The 23,737-nt window shown below is 39.2% G+C and overlaps 1 protein-coding gene across 1 annotated transcript in view; it reads right to left on the reverse strand.

Annotated features, from left to right (window-relative positions):
* Tspan7 (tetraspanin 7) overlaps positions 1 to 11,776 on the reverse strand; it is a 102,445-nt gene extending 90,669 nt beyond the window's left edge. Inside the window, exon 1 of the mRNA XM_021153134.2 lies at positions 11,671 to 11,776. Within this exon, the coding sequence (XP_021008793.1) occupies positions 11,671 to 11,751 (81 nt within the window). The 5' untranslated portion in view covers positions 11,752 to 11,776. The remainder of the gene's footprint in view (positions 1 to 11,670) is intronic.
* Between the last annotated feature and the right edge of the window lie 11,961 nt (positions 11,777 to 23,737).

Here is a 23,737-nt window from a genome sequence, read left to right on the forward strand (position 1 = left end):
CACTAATTAGATGCATGGTCCATAAAACCAAAAATATTTACTATCTGGCCCTGGATAGTAAAACGGTGCCAACTGCTTCTCTAGAGTAGCAATGCCTCAACTGTACTTACTGTTGGTCATAAAACAGAGTCATTGATCTATACTGAGAGACAATGTCCATTAGAAATAAGAGCTTTTGTATAAATGGCTAAATGAAGAAAGCAATGTTAACAGTTGGCACAAGCTTGTTCTTTTGTTTGTTTGACCTCACCACAGTTTAGTTGACTTTATTACAATTTTTGTTAAATACTTTTTAAAAGATAACCAAATATATCATTATTTTATTTGCTTCCGAGGGTCTAATTTAGTAAGCTATCTTTCTTATGCCTATATTGTATCTATGTTGGATTTTTGGTTTGGTTGGTTGGTTCTTTTTGGTTTTTCAAAATAGGGTTTCTCTGTGTAATCCTGACTATCCTGAAATTTGCTTGATAGAATTGGCTGGCCTTGAACTCCGAGATCTGCCTGCTTCTACCTCATAAGTATGCTGGGATTAAAGGTGTGTGCCATCAAGCCTAGCTCTACATATTACATCTATATAAAATTATACTTTTTATATTTTATATATAAATGTAATTTTTGCTTTATTTTATATTTGAACACTTAAATTAACCGAAAATGTTTATGTGATTTAGGCAAAAGCTCCAATTACTTTTCCATATCTAGTAGTACCAGTAGCATTTAAAACTAGCTTTCTCCCACTAGAAAAACATCCTGCTTCATTTATTAAGTAATGTACACAAGTCCTTATTTCTGGATTCCTCAGTGCCCTCTTATTTATTAGCCTTTTTCTAAACCAATGTTATACAATACTGACTAGTGACTTTCCAGTTGTGTCATGTATTATTTCATAATAATATTAATAGTATCAAAAGTAGATATTGGAAACAAAATGCATTTACTGTTCCATTAGGTTTTGTGGGGTCATTAATCGAGGCACAGGATAGCAATACCTTCTGCCTTTGGTTCCAGAAAACTTCCATTAAAGTGTCAGGTAGGGCTCACAGAATGCGCAAGTCACAGAAGAACCTGTTTCCAAGATCACTCAATTGTTGGCAGCATTCAGTTATTCCCATACTGCCAAACTGGAGGCTTCATTTTCTCATTGGTTGTCAAGGTAGAGTTCCTCACTATGTGCCCCTCTCCATAAGGCAGCTCTCAACAAGGAGCTTAAGTTTTCAAAGCCAGAAAGAGACACAGCCTCTCAGTAAGTAAAAATCCTATGTAATATGATTATATGGCACATCTGATCACCTTTATAATATTCTATAAGAAGCAAATCACATGTCCTCATGGCACTGAAACAGAAGGGGTGGCACACAGGCATGAATGCCAGGATCTGAGGGTTGTACAGGGTTGTCATTGTCTCCCCCTAACTGTATATTCTATTATATATAAGGTACCTACTTCTCAATTTCCTACTAATTTCTGTTATCTGTTTCTACAGTAACAATATAATTTAATCGAGTACTACCCTCTCTCCCCAAATTCTACCAGAATTCTATATGAAAAAAATATATATATACATCAAATAATTTTTTAGAAAACTGGTAATTTCATGATATTGCATCTCAAGAGTACATAGGTTTCTTTCAATCTGTTCAGGGCTTATTTTCAGTGACGTTTCTCTTCCATTCCATTGTATCAGAGTCTTCCTTACATTTCCTATTAACTATTTTCTGCAATAGTCATGATTTTTGTTGGTGCTGCAAAGAGAGTACTTTTTTCTTCTAAGGCTTGTGTGATGAACTAATGAAAGGCAGTTAATGTTTTATGCTTACCTTATATCCAGCCTGCATATCAAATTCTCTTAGGTTTTTTTTTTTTTAAACTAGACTCTGGAATTTGAGATAAATAACAACTTTAGCCACAGAAGATGGTTTTATCTTTTTCTATCTTAATGTTTTGTATTTATACATTTGAAAGATAAACCGAATCATAAATAATAGTGGTAGTTTAGCATGGTGACTAGTTTCTCCAAGCCCACTACTTTGTAGACACAAATTTGAAGCCAGCTCAAAAGATATGCTTTACTTATAAACTACAATTGACTAACACAGCTCTTTCTACCTTTGATAAATAGTTAATTCATCTTTTTGCTTTATATATTAGATGATGGCTCTGTGTGTGTGTATTTCTATGGAACAGAAAGAACTCTAATCTCCAAGAATTCATCTGTAAATGTTTACCAAATACCAGTTCTGTGGGTATAAAAAACAAAATGGTATACATTATATCCACATATGAAAACTTCATAATGAGAGTTATTATGTATAATTAATAGTTATATCGCAAGCAGACATCAGAACCACTTTGTGGGTTTTTCTTCCTAATATACATACCAAGGCCCCTCTTCATAGCAATTAAGCATAACAAATTTTAATTTAGGTTTCAAAATTATGACTGCTAATTTGTTCTTTAAGAAGACCTTTGGTGGGCCAGCAAAATGGCTTGGCAGATAAAAGCACTTGCCACCAAGCCTGAACTGAATTTGATCCCAAAACCCTACAGGGTAGAAGAAGCCACTTGTGCAAGTTGTCCTTTTACTTCTGTTTACATACTGTGATGTACCTCTACCCTCAATGAATAAATAAGTGCCAAAAGGAAGACCCTTGCTGATTAGATAAGCATTGCTTTATTTAGCAATGATAAGTGCAGTCTCTTCAGGGTGACAAAGCTATTTTAGTTTTGAGGAAAGCATTATAGATCTTGCCTCAGACAAAGAAGAGTCAGTTAGTAAGCCCATTCTGAACACTTCCTAGCTCCCTCCAAATCCAAGAGACTCAAGATAAAATGGCCTGCTTTTAGCTGCTATGTGTTTTTAGGGTTGGGGGTTTATAACTGAATCCAATTTGAACAGTGGAAATCTTTGAAATAACTTATTTCCAAACTATTATGTTGGAACCCCATCTGTACCAACTGAATCACAGCATCTTAGAACATAGTTTAGACATTTATTTTAGGGAAACTTAAGGCAATTCTTGTTGAGAAAAAAAATGGGTTAAAAAATCACTGATTTAAGCTGCTCAATTAGTATCTGTTCTAGACTCAACTGATTATCTCTTAACATGGATGCTTACCGACTTCTCCAAAAGTAGATTGTGATGGGAAATACTCACCTTCAAGAAGGCACTAAAGAGAATATTTCTAGACAGAAGCAGGATCCTTGATTTTATCATTAGATTGTTTAAAATGCTTACATGTTCAACTGATCAGAAACCAAAATGGAAAACAAAAACAAAAAGGGAAAAAAAAAACCTCTCTTCTATTTTCTCTCCCTTTCATTCTTTTCTTGATGGGTATTAAGAGAATAAAATGCTCTGCCAAGTATGGAAAGCATCCTGTCCCAGCAAGAGGGATAAGAGCCAACAGACGTTTCCTCGTCAATTCAATGACCTGCTTGCTACCATGAAGTGATGATGATAGCTCATATCAGAAGCTACTGGAATTGGACCAAAGTAGAAAAACTTAGGAAGGTATTTTAAAGTGTTGGTTTGACATGGCATTAGTCATCAGTCTTAAGGGTTTAATGTGTTTAAACAAAGAAGCAGTCACAAATAACTTCCCGTTCTCAACACCTTCTGAGATACATACTTCAAACAGGATGTGATGCTGAGCCAATGCCTCATCACAATGTAGCCCACAGTAAGAGCAAATCAAGAACTCTCACTGGGATTAAATTTTGACAAAATTTCAGCTAGCTTCTAAGCAACTCCTAGATAGAAATGGCTTAATGTTCCCCAGATGGTATAGAAGATAATATGCATCTCCTAACCTCGTAGTGTATATGGGAAATAAAGATGACTGAAAAAGAGAATATTCTCTAGATTATCATATGGATGCCCTATAACTGTAATAGCATAAAGAGAGTAGTTTCACATCGACTATCCTACCATATGAACATCACATGCTAAACTCTTAGGCAGCCATATTAAGTTGGTCTAGTCCAGTCCGAATTAAGTCAGAAAACACCATATTGAGTCTTTTCCTAGCAGGAAGAAATTAGAAGGAAAGAAAAATTTCCAGTAACCTTGAGGGTATCATCCCAATTTGTCCAGTCCCTGATAACCAGATGACATTTTAGAGACTATGCTTTAGTAAGCCTATTCCAACATAGAATATTTTCCTTGTCATCAAAACAGTTTTGTATACATATACTAATAGGATAGTGTGCTTGCCTAATATACCTAAGTCTGTCTAACTATATGTGTATATGTGTGTATATATGTATGTGTATGTGTGTTTGTACCAGTACTTATGATAGTACAACTATTGCCATTTACATGTTCTATTCAATCACTCAGAATCAATTGCTTATTTAATTAATAGCATGCAAAGTAGAGATATAGATAGAAAGGACTTCTAGTTAAAGATGATGGATTGTATACATTCATTTATCTTAGCTAACTCCCAAAATTCCCCTGATGTGACACTGAAAAGATCTTTTTAAAACCCTACAGTAGCAAAGAGGGGAGAAAAGACATATTGATATCCTGAGAGCTAACCAAAAATATTTTAGTCACTTTGAAAAATCCCAGAATAAAGGTATTTATACCAAATCACCTCCAGAAGACCCAGAGGGCTGAAGTTAGGGAAGGAAGGAGGCTGAAAGAAGAAAGCGCTAGCTTAAGGAGCAATTAGGAAACCTCCAACTTCCTGTCTCTGTTTTTTTTTTTTTTTTCTCACTCTGCCATAGGTTCAGAGATGTAACCCTTGGAGAGCAAAGCAGAAAAGTCCCTGACCCAAGAACACAGTGGACATTTGTATACCATATGTGGGGTCTGTTATATTGCTACCTTCTTGTTCAGAAAGTAATAAAAAGATTCATCTGTAAGTCATCTGATTAGACCAACAGACAAAATCTAGGGGGGTGGGGAAAGTATTGATCTTGCTCATAAAACTCACCCAGACCAACAAAGTCACACAACTTAAAAGCAGCAAACATGTGAACAGAATCATGATAACAGCTTCCAAATGTTTTTAGATAACCCCCTCTTTTTTTAAATTGGATTTTTTATTTATTTACATTTCCTGATATCCCCCTGGAAACTCCTTATCCCATTCCCCTTCCTCCTGCTTCTATGTGAGTGTGCCCCTGCCCACCCACCCACTCCTGCCTCCCCACTCTCACATTCCCCTACACTGGGGCATCAAGACTTCACGGAGCCTTTCCTCCCATTGATGACTGGCAAGGCCATCCTCTGCTACATATGCAGCTGGAGCCATGAGTCCCACCATGTGTACTCTTTGGTGATAACCCCCTTTTAAACATATATAAAATAATTAGCAGAAAAAACCCCAAAATCTGTGATTATAACATACCCTAAAACAAAATGATTTGGAAGAAACAATGAAAAAATAAAAACTTTATTAAAATAAAAATTCCTAATATTTTCAGAGAGAAATTTCGGAGCATTGTGACTATGCAAGAAATAAAAAAAAAAAAAAAACCTTCAAAGGGGGGAAGCAGGATTGAAGAAGAATTATAATAATATCAAATTTTCAACATTAATAACAAAAAGACTTTATTACCTTTTTTAATGTATAAAGTAGACAGTAAAACTTTTGATGTAAATGCTTTCAAAACAACAATTGTATCTTCCCCCAAACTATCAAGATAAAGGAAGCATCAAATAAGAGTTTTGAATTTGTAAAGACTTCAGTATATGACTTCCCATGTTCCCTTTCCTAGAAAGAAAACTACATGGAAATTTGCTCTACCAAAATGAAGGGGGGGGGGGGGATCAAGAAGTAGAACAAACAAATATTTAGGAACTTTGAGGATTTAACAGAGTGGAGGCCCAGAGAAAATTAGTTCAAATTGAAAGCCAACCCAATCCAAGACAAATGTCTATAACATTAGGCCACAGAAAGTTCCCATGAACTGCTTGAATATACTGAGCAAAGATAGAATTAGTGAAAAAAATATGAAAGTGAATACTATACTAGATGCAAAGGAAAAAAAGGGAGGTGATTGCTAACTACAGATTGCTAACTATCCACGCCACATGGCTCCACTATGAAGAGAATATACTGCTTTAAACCAAATGATACACTGATAAATGACATCCCTGGACAATGGGCCCATGAGAGAAAAGGAAGGGGACAAAGGAACTAAATCTTCATCTTCTATAGTGTGACAACAACAGATAAAACCTAGAAACAAACAATTTGGAATTGAGTGTATTAAAAATAAATGTAACGAAAATGCCAAGTGTGTATACAATGAACAGATGACATCTTTTAGAATATTTCATATCTGATATATGACAGACATTCCAACCAACGTTTGCTGGACTGAACAGAAACAATGTTGTCAGGAGTAAGTGTGCGTCCCAAACACTCTGTAAATGTTAGGGCCTCTCGTTAGGATTTTCCCCTCTTTATTCAATTTAATCACTGAAAGTTGCTCCATAAAAAGAGAGCAAAATAATATTATTTTAAAATTACCTCCAAATGATTAATGATGGTTTATAAAGGAAAAGAAAAATCACTGGTATTTCACTGGAATGATTTAATAATGCTATTAGTAAGCTAATTACATTCTTAAACAATAAAATAATCAAACCCAATATTCACTAAAATGAAGCATGAAATGAAGCAAAGTATATTTCTCTTCATGATACTGTTCAGATGTAGTCTAGTCAATTTAAATCTTACCTTAGAACTCAGATGAGCATTGAAAGTCCATAAAAGCTTATAAATCAAAACAATTCTCTGGTAAGTAACAGATTTACAAGGTTTTCTTGTTTGCCTCTGAATTATATTTCTCACGAAAATAAGAACCTTAGTTTTATATAGGGTAAGATTGATATTTTTATACAAACTTAAGTTCAATTACAGTTGCCCGAAATATCCAACAAAAGAGATCACAAAAGTATAAGGATTTAACAGTCTTTATTATGTAAGCAAGTCCCTAAGTCCCCTAGTCATCTATCGATATGTAAATAGAAAGAACACATTTAATCCAGCACAAACAGACTCAAAATAGTACACTTTTGAAAGCTTCCCCCAGCTGTGGTGGGTTTAATAACTAAACCAGTAGTAGTTGATACATTTCATTTTTCATTCATTTATTTAGAATGTAAACATTTCCCAAGGAAACTACCATGCAATACTCTTTCTAGTCTTTAAAGCACAGAATAACTTGCTCCTAGGTGGCTTTTTCCCTCTGAAAACCTGAAATAAAACCTGAAAATAAAACATACAAATCAAGGAAAGTAAGAACATGTTCTCCAGCATTCCGGTTGATATCACTGAACTGAAAGGAAAACCATCCTAGCCATTAGAAACACAATCTGTAAAGAGTCACTTACCTTTAATCTTCAAGTAAACCAGCATGGCACACCAGTGAGGATTTTTTTTTCTTCTTAAAAGTGGTTGTGTTGAACATGCTGTGATATGGTGAAACAGTAAATTTCCCATCACACTCTTCTTTCTTTCATAGCATTCATTACTGCTCAGTCTCGATAGGATAAAGGTCACCAGTACTATTAATCTTTTGAGCTAGATACTGGGCAGAGCTCAACTACTGCAAGGAGTCATCAGGTGGCTGCTTAGCAACACCTGTGATCTCTACCCACTAAATGCCAGTGGAACCCATTCTAGATGGATGGGCTTTAGGCATGGCCAAACATGGAAGAATTGTCCCCTGTTGAGAATCATAGCTTTATCGAAATATAGCAGTCAAGGGGGATGACTGTAAACCTAAGAATACAGATAAAACCAACAATCTGTTTGCTTTGGTACAGGCCAATACTTCTTGACGTAACTAACCTACCATCATTTTAACATGAAGTACCTTCTACTCCTCGGCCTAAACTGAAGTGAAAGAAGTAAAATTAAAACAACTCACAGAAAACACAATGGAAATTACTCTGACTAATCATGTCTCTGCATTACCCTTAAAAGAGTACAAGGTCATCCTTTTCTTCTATTACATGGCATAAGTCCAGAAATGTAAAAAAACAATTGGAGTACTTACCATGTGTCAGACATAGTGCTAGGTATTCAAGAAATAGTCATATATCAATTATATTTACCCAATTCAAAAATAACACTTATAAACAGTTTTTAACAGGTTATTCTTGTGATCTTTGGCAAAGGATTCCTCCATGTGATATCAAAAGCATGAACAATGCAACAAACAAAAAGCCAATCCATTTGCATTTCATATACATATATAATACATATACATTTGTACATGTATGTGTATACTCATACACACACATACACATATATGTAATTTTCACAGTTCAAAAGACAGCTAAGGGGAAGGGAACCCAAAAAATCGAAAAAAATGTTTGCAAAAACTTCATATTGATAGGAGATTATACCTGGAATATAAAAGAAATTAATAGTGTAATAATAGATAAACAAGATGGTCAAAGAATATGAATATATATCTTTTCAAGAGATGACCAACAACCATTAAGCACTATAAAATATTCAACATTAGCATTCATTAAGGAATTCAAAGCAGAATCACACAGTAAGATATCTAAATGCACAGGAACCAGGATGGCTACATTAAATAGCCAGATAGTAACAAATGCTGGCAAGCACATGGAGAAACTGGAACCCTCACTGTTGAAAGGACTATAAAATGGAGCACTTGCCTGAAAGACTAGTATGGCCATTCTTCAAACAATTAATCATAGAGCTATATGATTCCATACAGATCCCCAAATACATAGGCAAAAACAATGAAAATATAGGCACACACACAAATGGCACATAAATCAGAATCTTACTATCCATAACAGTCAAGGACCCCCATCAACCCAAATATCCACCAATGGACAAAGGAGAAATAAAACACAGTATCTTCACAAAAAGCTATTCTATTTGGCCATACAACTGAATGGAGTACTCACACAGACTAACGACATGCATGAATCATGAATGTGTCATGCTAACTGAAACCAACCAGTCAAAAGGGGCAAATACATGACCTCAAGTGTATGAAATGTTCAGAACAGTAAAATCTATAGCAACTGAAAATAGATTCATGATTGCCTAGGACTGGCTCCAGGAGAGAAACAAGTGGGAGGGAAAATGGGAGGGAAAGGGACAGGAAAGGTTTTCTTTTCAGAGATGATGAAACAATTGAAAATGGTCTGTAGTAAATGGCTGTATTTGTGAATACACAAAAAAAGATAACAAATACCGAAAATGCAAATTATCTATATGTTAAGCATGTATGCATATACCATACTTTAAATGGGTGACATGTATCATATGAAGTATGCCTCAGTAAAGCTGCGTTGTTCAAAATAGCACTTAAGGTACAGTTAAAAAAAAAAAAACAGCATTTGGACTACGGCTTATTAGGAAAAACATCTTTGAACTGTCCTATTTTCTGGAGAGATCTCATTCTTTTGATTGTAAAATCTGAAATGATCCTTGAATCCTATTTTAACTAGTGAAAATACTCTGGGTAAATATTTAAGAAGATGAAAATCTTGAAAGTTTAAAAAAAAAATAAATGAAAACGCCATCATGAGGAACTTGCAGGGGCAGACAACACATTGACCGTTTCAGATGTTTTAGGAGGCACTGAGTCATTGGATGGGGATGGGGTGAGACAAAAAGAGTTAAATAATCCATATGAAAAGCCGAAGCCTGAAATGCTTCTTCCTTTACCAGGCTTCAGAAATGCTCCAAAACCAGCATTCCTTCTTTCTCCTGCACCAGAAACCTTCTTTTTCAGGAGCCTAAGAAAACCACCCATAGATTTACTCCAGTTAACAAATAGGAAGTATATAACAAAGGACAAAACAAAAGCAGACTTAAAGAGATCTATAAAGAGCAAAACCAGTGCCCAGCAATGGCTTCTTTGAAGTTGGACTATCACCACCAAGTATTGCTGCTTTTTCCAGGCAAACATAAGCTAAGATCCTTGAATGTATAGCTAGCGCACAGTTCCATTCCTGAGATGATTCAACCTGTGTCATTTCCATTCCAGAAAGACTCAGCTTCTATGTTTGGCTTATGTGATGGGCTGTTTTGGTCTTGCTACTCTATCTCATTGCAGAGCCCCTGGTCTGTTCTGTTGCCACACTCCATGGTTTTCCAGACCCGAAAGATCACCAATGTCAGTGGCAAGAAAAAGCCTAGAAACGTTAGGGATTTTGTTTTAAATCTGTAATAAATCTCAGCTCCTGCCTTGGCTACTGCAAACAATCCAGTTTACCATCAATCCGGATATAGGTACATCATTCAATACTGTGCTCCACTTCTGAAGCAAAAACAGGGTTAATATTGGGGTGGTAAGGGCAAGGAAAAAAAAAAAAAAACAACCAAAGGTAAGCCTGGTTCTTTCTTTTTTCTCTATCTATCTATCTATCTATCTATCTATCTATCTATCTATCTATCTATCTATCGATCTATCTGTCTATCTTTTTAAATAGAGACTCAGGTTTCAAAATGACTGCTTTGGAAGCTGGAATGACCCAGATCATGGTGTTGCGGGGGGCCAGGGTGGTGGTGGCAGGTATTCATTCCTTTGCAGGGTGGCTGTGGCTTGAGGTGGGAAGAGGGAACTAGGGTGGGCATCTATGTGAAGAGAGAAAGAACTGGGAATGGTCTTTAGGTACCACCCACCTCTGCAAATGAAATCACTGCAGTGTCAACCCTGCAATGATTCCATGAATTGCCAAACAGGATGAGGTAAGGCATAAGCCCGGAGCCCCCTCCTCCCCTTTTCCCTCCTCCTGCGCACAGAAGGGCGCATCCCTCAGCGAGGTGCACCACGCAGCCCTTCGCGGGCCTGGGCTGAAGGGCTGACGTCACCTTTCTGCATTGAGCTCAAGGACTAGTAGCAGTACCAGTTAGGTGGGGAACAGGGGCGCTGCCGCAGCCACCAGGTGGTAGGGGGTCCTCCTCTTGGGCATTGCAGATTGGGTTCACACAGAAAAACACAATAACCGGGTGGAAACAGTAAGGGGTGGAAAGAAATCTGAAAGGGGTCGTAAGAGCCAGTCGCTGAGGAAGCTCAAAGATACCCCTGGCTTATGTAAGACCCTCTCTGTGCGCCTCCACGCGGTGGCGGCGCCTGTCCCGCATTAGTGCGCTTGGGAGACTGTGATCGCCCTTGTCCAGTCAGGCAGAAGATTCTTGGCGACTCTCTCCCACAGCCCTGCAGGGTTAGGACTAAGTCAGGATCTTAGATCTAACCCCGCCGTCCTGCGCCCGCTCCCAGCCCGCCACAGGTTAGCTCCATTAGTTCCAACAGGCACCCAAAACTGGCTTGGTAAGGTAAGGAGAGAAGTCCAAAAGAGAAAACAGACAAATCACAACAACTTTCCCCAGGGGCTGATCCTGTCCTGAGAGTTTAAGAAATCAATGCATTAAAAATTTTTTTGGGGGGGAGGGAAGAGTGGAAAATCTGCAACCACCGCCACCACGCAGCCCACTTCAGCCTTCGTCGGACAAACTCGAGGGTTGGAGCAGCCCAGACCTGCACCCTACCATCTCACAGCCCCGACCCAGCAGCCTGCGGCTGTCTCCTTGTCCACCGGCTAAGATCGGGTTTGGGGTTTGGGTTTTCCTTCCACCTTTCTTTCTAAGAGCATCACCACACGGTCTGATAGACCGCGGCCCGGCCAGTAGCCAGAAGTGGTCACTCACCCAGAAGACGAAGGAGTAGATGATGAGGAGGGTTTTGAGACAGGTTATCACAGGTTTGGTCTCCATTCTCCTCGATGCCATACTACTCAGCTCCGGCGGCGGCAGTGGCGGCGGGCGGCGGGCGGGCGCAGGAGGGGGAGGAGGCGGGGCCGAGGGAGGCGGGGCGGGAGGGGGAGCGCGTGCTGCCAGAGCTTCCCGTGCGCGCGCAGGCTAGGCGGCGCGCTTGCCTTCACGCGCGCCCTGCGGGGCTTGGGGAGAAGGAGCAACTAACTGCTGGGAATGCTGACCAAGTCTGCAATCTGACTTCCATCTGAAGTCAGAAGGAACCTGAGAGCCTAGAGGCTGGGCTGGAGGTCAAGGTAGCCTTTCTCAGACCGCCCTAGCTTTAAGATTTCGGCTTTGTTGGAAACAGGGCCTGGCCTGAACGTGCCTACATAAGGATTGTATAGAGTGCTCTTCTTGGCGCTTGGACACTCAGTAGTCATGACCTTGCCACTAAGCACACCTTGTCTATGCCAGGAACAGACTGTGACAACCAAAGAGACACCTTGAAGGATAGTAAGGAACCCTGGAGTTCAGAGACACCCAAATCCTGGCTACTTTACAGTTCTCCATAGACTCCCTTTGAACTTCATAGTTTTCGATTTCCTCACCTTTGGAAATGACAAAAACGAGATTTAGCAACTTTCTTCCTACATATTAGATGTTTAACAGATAACAACAATAACAAAACTTCTTTAAACTACCAGAGACTCATTTGCCTTACTTAGAGAGCACTATCGTTCTCCTGTGGAGTCCCACTGCAGCAAGGAAGCAAAATGGAAAACAACCTGTTATTTGCTCCAAAAGTTGAATGTAAAGTCACGGTAGGAACTGCACTCTTAGATATCTACGGGAGAGAAATGGAGACACAAGTCCACCGGAGAACTTGGGCACGAATGTGTAGAACACCAATCCAAGTGAGCTCAGCTGACAAACGATTGGTTCATTTGTCATCCAATGGAAAACTTCGTCTGTAAAAAAGAATGAAGTGCTACTGACCCATGCTTCCAAGTAATAAACCTTCCAAGTATGCATAGTGAAAGAAGCCAGATACAGAAAAATTGCATACCGAATTACCCACATCTAAAATAAACAAACCCATAGAGAGGGAAAAATGGGTGAGCGGTTGGTGACAGGGGTGGAGGGCAGGAATAAGGAGTACAGCTGATGGCTTGGGTGATTGCTTTGATTTTGGGAGTGAGGAAAGTGTTGTAAAATTAGTAGTGATGGGCGCCTGCATGGTCTTGTGAGAATAATAAAAACCAATGGATAACATAGTTTTCAAGAATGACCTTTATGGTGTGTGAACTATATCAAAATAGAAAATAATATACACGCTACGTAGATTTCCTGTGGCTAGCTTTGCAAAGACAAGCACATAGTATTGCGTCTGCTGAGATTTCATCTGATTCCCCAAAGAAAGTACAGCATCACAGGGTAACTCCACGTGGACGGTGTTAGGAATACATTCTGTGAAAGAGTAAAATAATAGAGTCGAGAAGGCTTGGCAAAGCCTTTCAAGATCAGCTGTGACTAGCATAATTATCACCTGCATTGAACTAGACATGATTGCAGGTCAGTAAGGTCCTTATACAAACAAGAAACAAATATGAGAAAGAAAAAGACCAGGTGAAGAAAATGGCCAAGCATAAGAAGCATCTACATGAAAGAAAAGGATTTTACAGTGATTCTTAATAATTGGTGCTTAAAAGAAACAGTGAATGCCGAGCGCAGGCCTGGCCAGTCTGAATTATTTGATATGGACTGAAGGGCTCAGAGTCGTTAAAGGTCTTCAGGTGTTTCTGATACTAAACATTGATTGTTGGACATTGATTTTTCGATTGTGAGAGATGGCAGACAACTTTCTGGAGGAACAAAGAAATGCTTCTAAGGACATCAGGCTCATGGCTGGAAAAGACTGGGGCCGTGAAGTCAAAAATCGTAACATTTTCTCAAGGATAGTTTGATGAGTTTACATAGACTGGACTGTATGGTTAAAAAAAAAACACATCATTTTGAACTAACTCTTCATTTCATTTTGCAGCTTTATTTTGGACTAATTTTTTGAAAACTTGGATTATTGTACGCCAAATAAGCTATTTACATGTAGAGCTAAATATCAGCATATCTTAAGTAACATAGCTAATAAGTAAAATATTTGCAACCAGCTTTGCTAAGGAATTGTGATTGTGATTTGGGGTTTAAGAAACATCATTGTAATTTTACAAAGAGAGGAATTCCCTTGCATCCACAAGTTGCATTGCTAAATCCAGAAAGATCTTGCCCAAAAGAGGACAGGTTGGCCTTGATGAACCAGATAGAGACCAGTGCAAAGGAACAAAAAGGCAAATAGCCTCTGGGCCCTTAACATATCCGGAATTCTTTCTGTCTTTTTTTTTCCTTCTTCTTCTTCTTCTTTATCAACAACTTTGTTTTGTTAAAGGCCTGAAGGCCAGAATGTTTACCCACTAGGAGACCATTAAGACTGCACCAAGCTAAGATGAGTGCGGTCTGAGACAGCAACACAAATAAAAACCAAAGATAAGAAGGAACTGTCAGCGTAGACAAATCTAATTAAGCCCTCTGGCTTCATTTGTTTTTTAGTTAATGTAAATAGCACTGATTTCAAAGGTTGAATGTTTTTTTTTTTTTTTTAAATATCAATGTTCTCACTGGCTTGCTGGAGATAACACATCTGACATGTGAATTATAACAGTTGGCTAGGTTAATGCACAGATACTTAAAAACTGCCTTTGCAAAACAACAACAACAACAACATAAGAAAACAAAAACCAAAACAAACAAACAAAAACAAACAAACAAAAACAAAAAACCCTGGATTCCTTCAAAGAGCCTACTGATATCCTGTGGGATGCTAAGCTTGGCAAATCTGTCTTCAGAGCAGTCTGTCATCTTTGCTGCCTCAACCTTCGCATCCGACTCTGCTCAGGTCTGCATCTTGGCATGCTGACTAACTGGGAAGCCTTTTGTCTGAAACTGTAATACAGAATTAACTCGGCCTATTGACTCCTGGGGCTGAGGGGCTTTTTTCCTGCTCTGCCCTTGTGATTTCTCAGCAGCTCAAGCACTGAGACTCCTTCAGCTCTGTCATAAAGCAAGAATGTTTATGTAGCATGATGACACCACTAGCAGCTCAAGTCTTCCTGAGTGAGCACTTGACCCTGAACCCACCAACTACAAATCTAGGATGTCCGTGCCCAAGAAAGGAAATAGCTCTTGAACCCATGCCCACAACGAATGGACAATTACCAAATTTTACCCAGTCTCTCACCAAATATATCAAAGTTGCGGGTCTCGCTTCTCCAACAAGAAGGAACATAGATCTCCTCTTGATCATTGTGGTTTTCCTCCAATTCCAGGTGATGTTGGACAGCTTGGATCAATGTCCTAATAAGGCGTTGCCTGTCTTATTTGAGAACTTTGGTCCAATGTCAGATCCTACCATCTGGTGTCAACCCTATCCCTGAACTAGTAGCACTGACACCCATTCAGAGAGTCTGTTGAAAACATGAAAGCTCAAGGCTCCATTGCAGGTCCATGTCTAAATCCCTAGGATTTAACTACAAATAAGTGCCTGGCAGGGGCTCACTGTTGAGTTGTAGACTTCTAAAAGTTATATTAAAGCCCTAACTTCAGTACCTCAGAAAATAACTTTGTTAGCATTTTGTCTAAGCTCTGCCTCACAGTTACCTGGCAGTAGCCAGGTGTGGTGACTCACTATAAAAGGGGCTGCTGGCCCCCTCAGCTCTCTCTTCCTCTTGCCTCCTTGTTCTCACTCTGTCCTCTTGCTCCCCCCCCCACATGCTCATGGTCTGCCTCTACTCCTCTACTCCTTTTCCTCTCTTTCTGTCTTTCTTTGTCTCTCCTACCCTCTCAACTCCCCTCCCCATGCCCTGAATAAACTCTATTCTGTATTATACCATAGTATATGGCTGGTTCCTCAAGGGAAAAGGATACCTCAGTATGGGCCCGCAGAGGCACCATCTTTCCACACACACACCCACACCCCCAATCCTGACTGCACATCCACCAGACATATTCCTTCTCTCCTTATCTTTTTATAAACACAACAAATTTCATTTCAAATAACCTTGTTGCAAATGTTATTAAGTTAATATGGGGGTCATATTGGACCATTCGGGGACCTTAATCAGTAATGACTGGGTCTTTTAAAACAGAGGTAAATAGGTAACTTTGACCTCGTGATTGTAGCCTTCAAACCTTTTAGAGAAAATGTTTCTATTGCTTTAAGGCACCGAGTTTGGGGGTTGGAGAGATGGATCACTGGTTTAGAGTGCCTACTGTTTTGATGGAAGAAGGGTGTTTATAATTCCCAGTACCCACACTGGTTAGTTTACAACTGCTTATAACTCTAGCTCCATGGTATCCAAGGCCGTCTCCTGGGCCCCATGGGCACCTAGACTCACATTCATATACTCACACATATACACACAATTAAAAATAACGTAATCTTTCAAAAAAGACATCCAGTTTGTCATGCTTTCTGTGTCAACCACAGACAATATGACCCACCATTATGTATATATCAAAAAGAATTGAAAACAGACGTTTAAACAAACAGTTGCATATGGATATTCACCGTAGCACTATTCACTATAGCCCAAGTGTTTCATCAAATCATGAATGGCTAAACACAATGTAGTGTATATATGTAATGGAATGTTATTCACTTATAAAGAGAAACAAATAACCTTTTATGTGCGGGGATGTGTATAAACTTTGAGAACATTATGCTAAGTGAAAGAACCCAGACACAATGGCCAGATTTAATGATTGCATTCCTGTGAGGGATCCTAAATTGTACTTTAAAATAGATAAAGTGGTAAAGTTTATGTTGTGTTTACTTTACCACATACAGAAATAATACATAGCCACAGCAAGTCCAAAGGTCCTGCCACCTGAAAAAGGGTGTGTTCGAGTAACTGAAAGACCTTCCAGGGGCAAAGAGGAGTGCGGGAGGCTAGAGCACTCAGTTTCTCCAGGCCTTATAACGTAATAATATTTCTCTCCTTTTATCTAAAAGTGAGGGGAGATTTTAGTTTTTGTTATCTCAATACTGGAAAGTATTTTAAGGAGAAGAGCTACCCCCAAAGCCCCTATCTGTTCCCTGCTTCCTATCATCCCTCCAATCTGTTGACTATGTAACATTTCGCCATAATCTTCAAACACAATCCTTAGCATGTTAATCCTTAGCTCTTGCCTTCGAAAAGCCCCAAAGGGCTTTCCATCTCTGCACTTGGAATCGAATTTCCACTCTTTACCTTGGCTTGGAAAACACACGTGAGCTGGCTTCAGCATTGTCTGCTACTGATCTCCTTGGCCCTGTGCTTCAGCTGCTCTGGCATAAACAAAGTGGTATGGCTTCTCCCCACAAACAGGGCGCCTTTCCCACGAACTAAACATGCTCACACACACACACACACACACACACACACATACACACACACAACTGAATGTTTAGTCCCTTCCTTCCTGCCATTTAAATTTTAATACAGATGTCACCTCCCGAGAGAGGCCATTCTGGATGAAAACAGTCACCCAGTCATTGTCTTTTCTATTTCTTGGCATAGCATTTTCTTGTTTACATACTTGGTTTGGGTTTGGGTTCTGGATGTGTGTGTTCTTGGACTTTTCCTGTTGCTGGCTTTATCGGCCCCCTTCACTCACTAAAATGTAAACTCTAACAGAGCATGGCCTTTGTGTCTGTTTTGTTCACTGACGCATCCTCAGCACATAGATACAGTAGGAACGCCAAGAAAATTGCTGGACAAATGAATGGTGCACAGTAGTGACTCAATAGATGATTGTCAACTAGTTGAATAAGGGAGCGATATTTGAAATGGGCCTTGAAGTATAAATGGGATAATGGTGGTCTTTGAGGATGGCAGAGGCAGCTCATTACAGGCTAGAAACAGCTCGAACAAAGGCAGCTTGAACAAAAGCAAAAAGCTCACTCAGAATCCTAGCAATGCAGTTAGAGAACGGAAGGGAAGCCAAAAAATAGTTGGCTTTGCTGTGATGGCAGCGGGCCTCACTCTGGCTAAGACCCTACGTTAGCATCTAGTACAAGCAGTAGGAGAGTGGAACATCCCCCATTCATGGCATGACTTAATCTGACATGGTTTGGGGAAGTACTTTGGGAAGTAGTATAAAGGTTGAGAAGTTAGCAAGAGAAAGACAGCAGAACCAGGAGTGGGAATTATAACAGCCTGCCTCAAAGTCCAGTAGGTCTGAACCTAAGGACAGAGAACAGGTTGGAGCATTGTCTCAATTCTGCTTCTTTAGACTTCACTGGGAACTTTTGAGATTTATGAAGTGTGGCCTTCCTCTCCGACAGATTCTGATTGTTCTGGTTTAGGGATGGGACTGGCCATTATTTTCGAAAGTTCCCAGGTTGCTTTAGGTAAAATAGAAACCTTTGAGTCTGGCAAAGAAACTGTTCTGACATCAACTAGATATCCCCAAGAACAGAGAACGTCTGGATGATGGTAGGAAGTATGATTGACCTCTAGTCTGAGTAAGCTTGGAGGTCAGATTTTAGCACATGCAACCATAGTATATCACGGATGCCAACAATGAACTAGCATGTAATCATTTAGAAATACATGAATGAACTTTTTTAGTCCTAAAGGTAAATTGTCGGTATACTATCGGGAAACAATAGAAACATACATGCAATCTCATCTTAATCTCATTCTTAAGTATAGAAAGGATACTGGAATACAATAGATTTATAAGCTAAGCATGATGATTGGCGCATGCCTATAATCTCAGCACTCGGGATGTGGAGGCAGGAGGATTGCTACAAATTTGAGGCTAGCCTGGACTACACAGTAAGTATGAAGCAAGCCTTTCTGTAGTAAAACCTTGTCTCTAAAACAAAATATGCATATATTTTTCAGAGTTATAGTTGTAAGTACCTTATTCATCTTAATTTTTTCTGGTTCCCCAAATTTTATATTTGGAATCAGAAAATATTTTATAAAGGAACCCTCTGCCCAGAAGACTACAGAATATTATAGCTTCAGGACTTAAAGAGCTTCATCTCTGAACTGTTTTGGAAAAGTTGCTTATATGAACTTTGAAGATATTTTCTGTCTTAGTTTGCTTCCCATTGCTATGATAAGATGTTGGCCAAAACCAACTTAGGGAGGAGAGAAATTTTTCTATCTTATAGGTTGCAAAACAGTACTGAGGGAAGTCAAGTCTGGAACTCAAAGCAGGAATCTGACATCCCCAATACTGACTGCCCTGGACAAAGTAACAGAGCTCATAGTGGGTTGGGTCATCCATCCCACATCAATCATTAATCAAGAAAATGCCCCACCCACTGATGTAAAGGCCAATCCGATGGAGGCTTTTTCTAAACAGAAACTCCCCCTTCCAAGATGACTCTAGATTATGTCAAGGTCACACCCACACCCACACACAAAAATTAATACTATATGTTCATTTATCTACACTCCTACATTATTGTTATATTAATTAATGTTATATTAACTATATTAACGTATTTGTGTGTCTTCAGGGTCCCTACCTGAGCTTCCCAAATGACTTTTACCCTGGAATTCAGAAATGTCTGCACAACACACTGAGGCTGCTTACACAAAGCAGTGAGGAAAACATTCCACAAAAGAGCAGGGGATGCTGAGCTTAGGAAATTTGGTTCAAGGGGACTTGATAAAAGCACATCAGAGGATATGGTCGTTCAGTGCTCAGAACATTGGATAGGAATGTAAGAGGCTCAGCTTCCTCAAAAGCAAACAAAGCCAAAGGAAGAAAAAGGCCAACAGCACTTACAGGACTCTAACCCTGAGACTGATAGATAGCTGGGGAATGGGGTTGTAAAATAGAAGTGTCACCTTTCTACATAACAGGGACTTCCTGAATACTTTGGAAGACATTTTAGAGAGAAGTTCTTCAGTTTTGTTTTTGTTTTTTGTTTTTTGTTTTTTGTTTTTTTGGTCTAGTTTTTTTTTTTCTTTGTATCGTTTTGGTTTTTTAATTAATAAATTTATTTCATGTATATGAGTGTTTTGCCAAAATATATGCATGTGCAACATATATGTGACTGATGACATTAGAGGTGAGAAGAGAGCATTGGGTCACCTGGAACTGGAGTTACAGCTGGCTGAGAGCTGCCATTTGTATCCTGGGACTCTAAATTGGGCCCTCTGGAAAAGCAACAAGTTCCTGTAACTGCCCAGCTGTCTCTCCAACTCTTCTTTGTGATTTTTGAGCAATCAGCTCTTCTTCTATGATCTTGTGGTACAACAGTAAATACATGTATAAAATATATTTATAAGAATATTAGTCGGGCGTGGTGGCACACACCTTTAATCCCAGACTCTGGAGGCAGAGACAGGTCGATTTCTGAGTTCCAGGCCAGCCTGGTCTACAAACTGAGTTCCAGGACAGCCAGGGCTACCCAGAGAAACCCTGTCTCGAAAAAAAAAAACCCAAAACAACAAACAAATAAACAAACAAACAAACAAAACTAAACCAAACGGTGGAGGCACATGCATTTAATCCCTGTACTTGGAGGCAAAGGCAGGCAAATCTCTGAGTTTGAGACCAGCCTGGTCTACAGAGGGAGAATTCTAAGACAGTCAAGGCTACACAAGGAAACCTGTCTCAAAAACAACAAAAACAAAAGTTCATCATTAAATAGTGGAATTCATTATTTGAATAATGAAAATAAAACCAGCCCATATAGCCAGCCAAGTGTTGTAACCGTGCCCATAATCCCAGTACACAGGAGGCTGGTACAGGGAGATTGTGACTTTGAACCAGCCAGGGCTACAAAAGCAGACACTGTCATTAAAACTATCCATCAACAATGATTTTAGTTGCATTTATTCATTCTATGAAAGTATGTACTATCCGCAATAAATGAACTACTAGATCAGCGGTTCTCAATCTTCTTTAAGCCACGGCCCTTTAATACAGTTCTTCACATTGGGATGACCCCCAACCATAACATTTTTCCATTGCTAATTCATAATGGTAATTTTGCTGTTGTTATGAATCATAATGTGTTACAAATCTGATATGCAGGATATCTGATATATGACCCTGGTGAAAGGGTCACTTGACTCCTACAGGAGTCTCAACCCACAGTTTGAGAACAGCTATACTATACATTACAGTTGTGAGCCAACAAACAAGATTCCCATCCTTGGGAGCTTACCCTGTCCTAGGGAAGAAAAACAGTGGAGTAAAATTTAACATATACATACTATAGAATGCATAACCCAAGGGCAAATTATTGCATACACTTAACTGTATCAAAGCAAAAGGTTCATTAAGATGAAATATACCATAAATAATTGTTACACAGAAGTCAGAGTGGAAAAATATAAATGGTACTTCAGCGATTATAGTTGTGAAGTTTATTAAGCCAGTGTCCTTAGGAGGAAATTTCACCTGTGAAAAATAATCATTTAATTTTTTTCAAGTTGTATTTCATTTGTAATAAGATTATTTTCCTTCTTGAAAAGTTGTCATAAATACCTTCCTTCTATTTTGAGCATAGCATGTGGGACAAAGGAACTGTAGATAAGAGTTTCTGAGGTCAACTCTGAGCATTAGGAACCCCAAATGTGTAGAATGCCAGTACTTTGGCCTTGAAGATGAACACACATCCACTGGTGGAGGCACAGCCCAGACAGCCTTAGGGCTGTCCTGATTTTTCCATTGCCCATTTCTTGCTAAGCTCAGGGACAACATGACTATGCTTAAACTCATTTCTTGAAACTGAGGTGTCATTGTTCATAGCATTTGGAATCTCCCATTGCTGTGTTTACCGTCTGTATTTATACTGTATCTCTAAAGAAACCATCTAAATATCTAGCAATAGAGGATCAGTTTAAAAATGGCATCATTGCATAGTCAAATCTCACTTGGCTCTCAGCTATTACTTTTTGGTCCTCCTTTTGGTATTACAGAGAGAAAGAAACATACAAAGTACATATTTCTGGCTCTCTTCTCCACTGGCTTCCTCTGTTAGGTTTGCCAGTGAGAACCTCTGGTAGACAGACTATAGTATGGGGAAGAAAGAGAAGCCTTTTCTCCTATCTCTGGGGTCCTCCCAGCAGAAGCAACAGCAAGACTACAGGGGATTCTTTATTCTCAACAGCATCTGTGGCAGTTTTAACAACAGTGAAGCCTTTGGATCCCTGGGCTCTTCGTGCTAGCAGTGCCTCTTAAAGGAGTAGTCACAGCACTGTTTGCAGAACTGTATTTGATGCAGCCTAGTGGGCCCCAGCACATTAGTGGTATAGGTTTCTGCTGTCTCAGCAATATATACAGTGGTCACATGTTTGCAAAACTAGAAAATTATCTCTCTGTGTGTCATTTAAAAACATTTTCAGGTTAGCACACAAAATAATGGATTTCACTCTTCTCTTTCAAGTATATATGTCATCTTACTTTGTGCTCAGTCAATCCCCTCCCCTATTGTCACTCAAAGTCCCCCTTGCCCTTTTTTTTTTCCCCTTGCCCTTTTGTTATGGGCTCCTGTGAAGGTTTGTATATTCTTGGACCAGGGAGTGGCACCATTTGGAGGTGTGGCCATGTTGGAATAGGTGTGACCTGGTTGGAGTAGGTGTGTCACTGTGGGCGTGGGCTTAAGACTCTCACCCCAGTTGCCTGGAAGTCAGTCTTCCACTAGCAGCCTTTGGATGAAGACGTAGAACTCTCAGCTCTGCCTGTGCCATGCCTGCCTGGATACTGCCATTCTCCCATCTTGAAGATAATGGACTGAACCTCTGAACCTATAAGCCAGCCCCAATTAAATGTTGTTTTTTATAAGACTTGCCTTGGTCATGGTGTCTGTTCACAGCAGTAAAACTCTAAGACAGCTCTCTTCTCCCAAATTGTACTCCCATCTGTTTTCATGACATGTATTCCTGGTGTTGATAAAGCTAATTCCATAAAAGTGAAGTCTTTTTCTCTAATTGAATCTGGGCTGGCTTTGTGCCTTATTTTGAATCAGTAAATGCAATGAACATGACATGGTAGGAGTGCCAAGCTAAAGCCTTCAGAAAAAAAATCCTATGAGAGTGAGCACAGACTAGCTTCATGGAGAATGTGTTAACTGTGTGCAGCCCACTTGTTTCAGCTGGAGTCTTAGATATGTAAGGGAGCACAGTCAAGGTCAGCAAAACCAACATATCCCCAACTGCAGATGCAGTAGAAAGCTCAAGTGAGACCAGAACTGTCCAGAAGAGCTCAGCTGACACTGCTGACCACGTAATTGCCTCTTAAATAAACTTATTGATTTTAAGTAAGTTCGTTACATCCCAATATGTTTGGGATGGTTCATGACAAGCTATTAACTTCTCTAATATTCTGAGACTTTCTAACTTTGTAGAAAATTGCTAACATCAAGTCCTTTCTTGCATCAAATCGATAGAGTGGTTTCTGTTTGCTTGGTTGGAAAGTCACTCATACATATTATGTCCAAAAAACCGGAATTCTATGCAGCCATTAAATTGATGGCATAATAGATGTTCTAAACAGAAAATCCACCCAGTCATGTTTATGAATGAATGATGAATTGAAAAAATGAAACAACAAAATATCTATAGTATAAGCCCAATGAGTGTGTATGCATTTGGAGGTAAAATGAATATTAATAATTATGGTTTCATGATTCATATTTTAATTTCTTTTATTCTCAACATTTTCTAATTTTATATTTACTGAATTGGTTTTTTTTTTTAGCAAAGCAGGAAAAAATCTGCTTGTAGTGATTATCTTCAGAATATCTACATTGATATTTGATTTGGGAGAGCCATAAAACCCTCTGTAAGTTTCATTTTTAATTTTTTCAGTTTTTAATTTTTTTAATTGGCTGTTTTATTTATTTACATTTCAAATGTTATCCTCTTCCAGATTTCCCCTCTGCAAACCCCATATCACATCCCCGTCCCCCATGCTTCTATGAGGATGCTCTCCCACCCACCCACCCACTCCCACC

The sequence above is a fragment of the Mus caroli genome, unplaced genomic scaffold (genome assembly GCF_978045245.1).
Source record: "Mus caroli unplaced genomic scaffold, Mus_caroli_1 scaffold_5, whole genome shotgun sequence".
In the NCBI taxonomy this organism is placed as follows: Eukaryota; Metazoa; Chordata; class Mammalia; order Rodentia; family Muridae; genus Mus; species Mus caroli.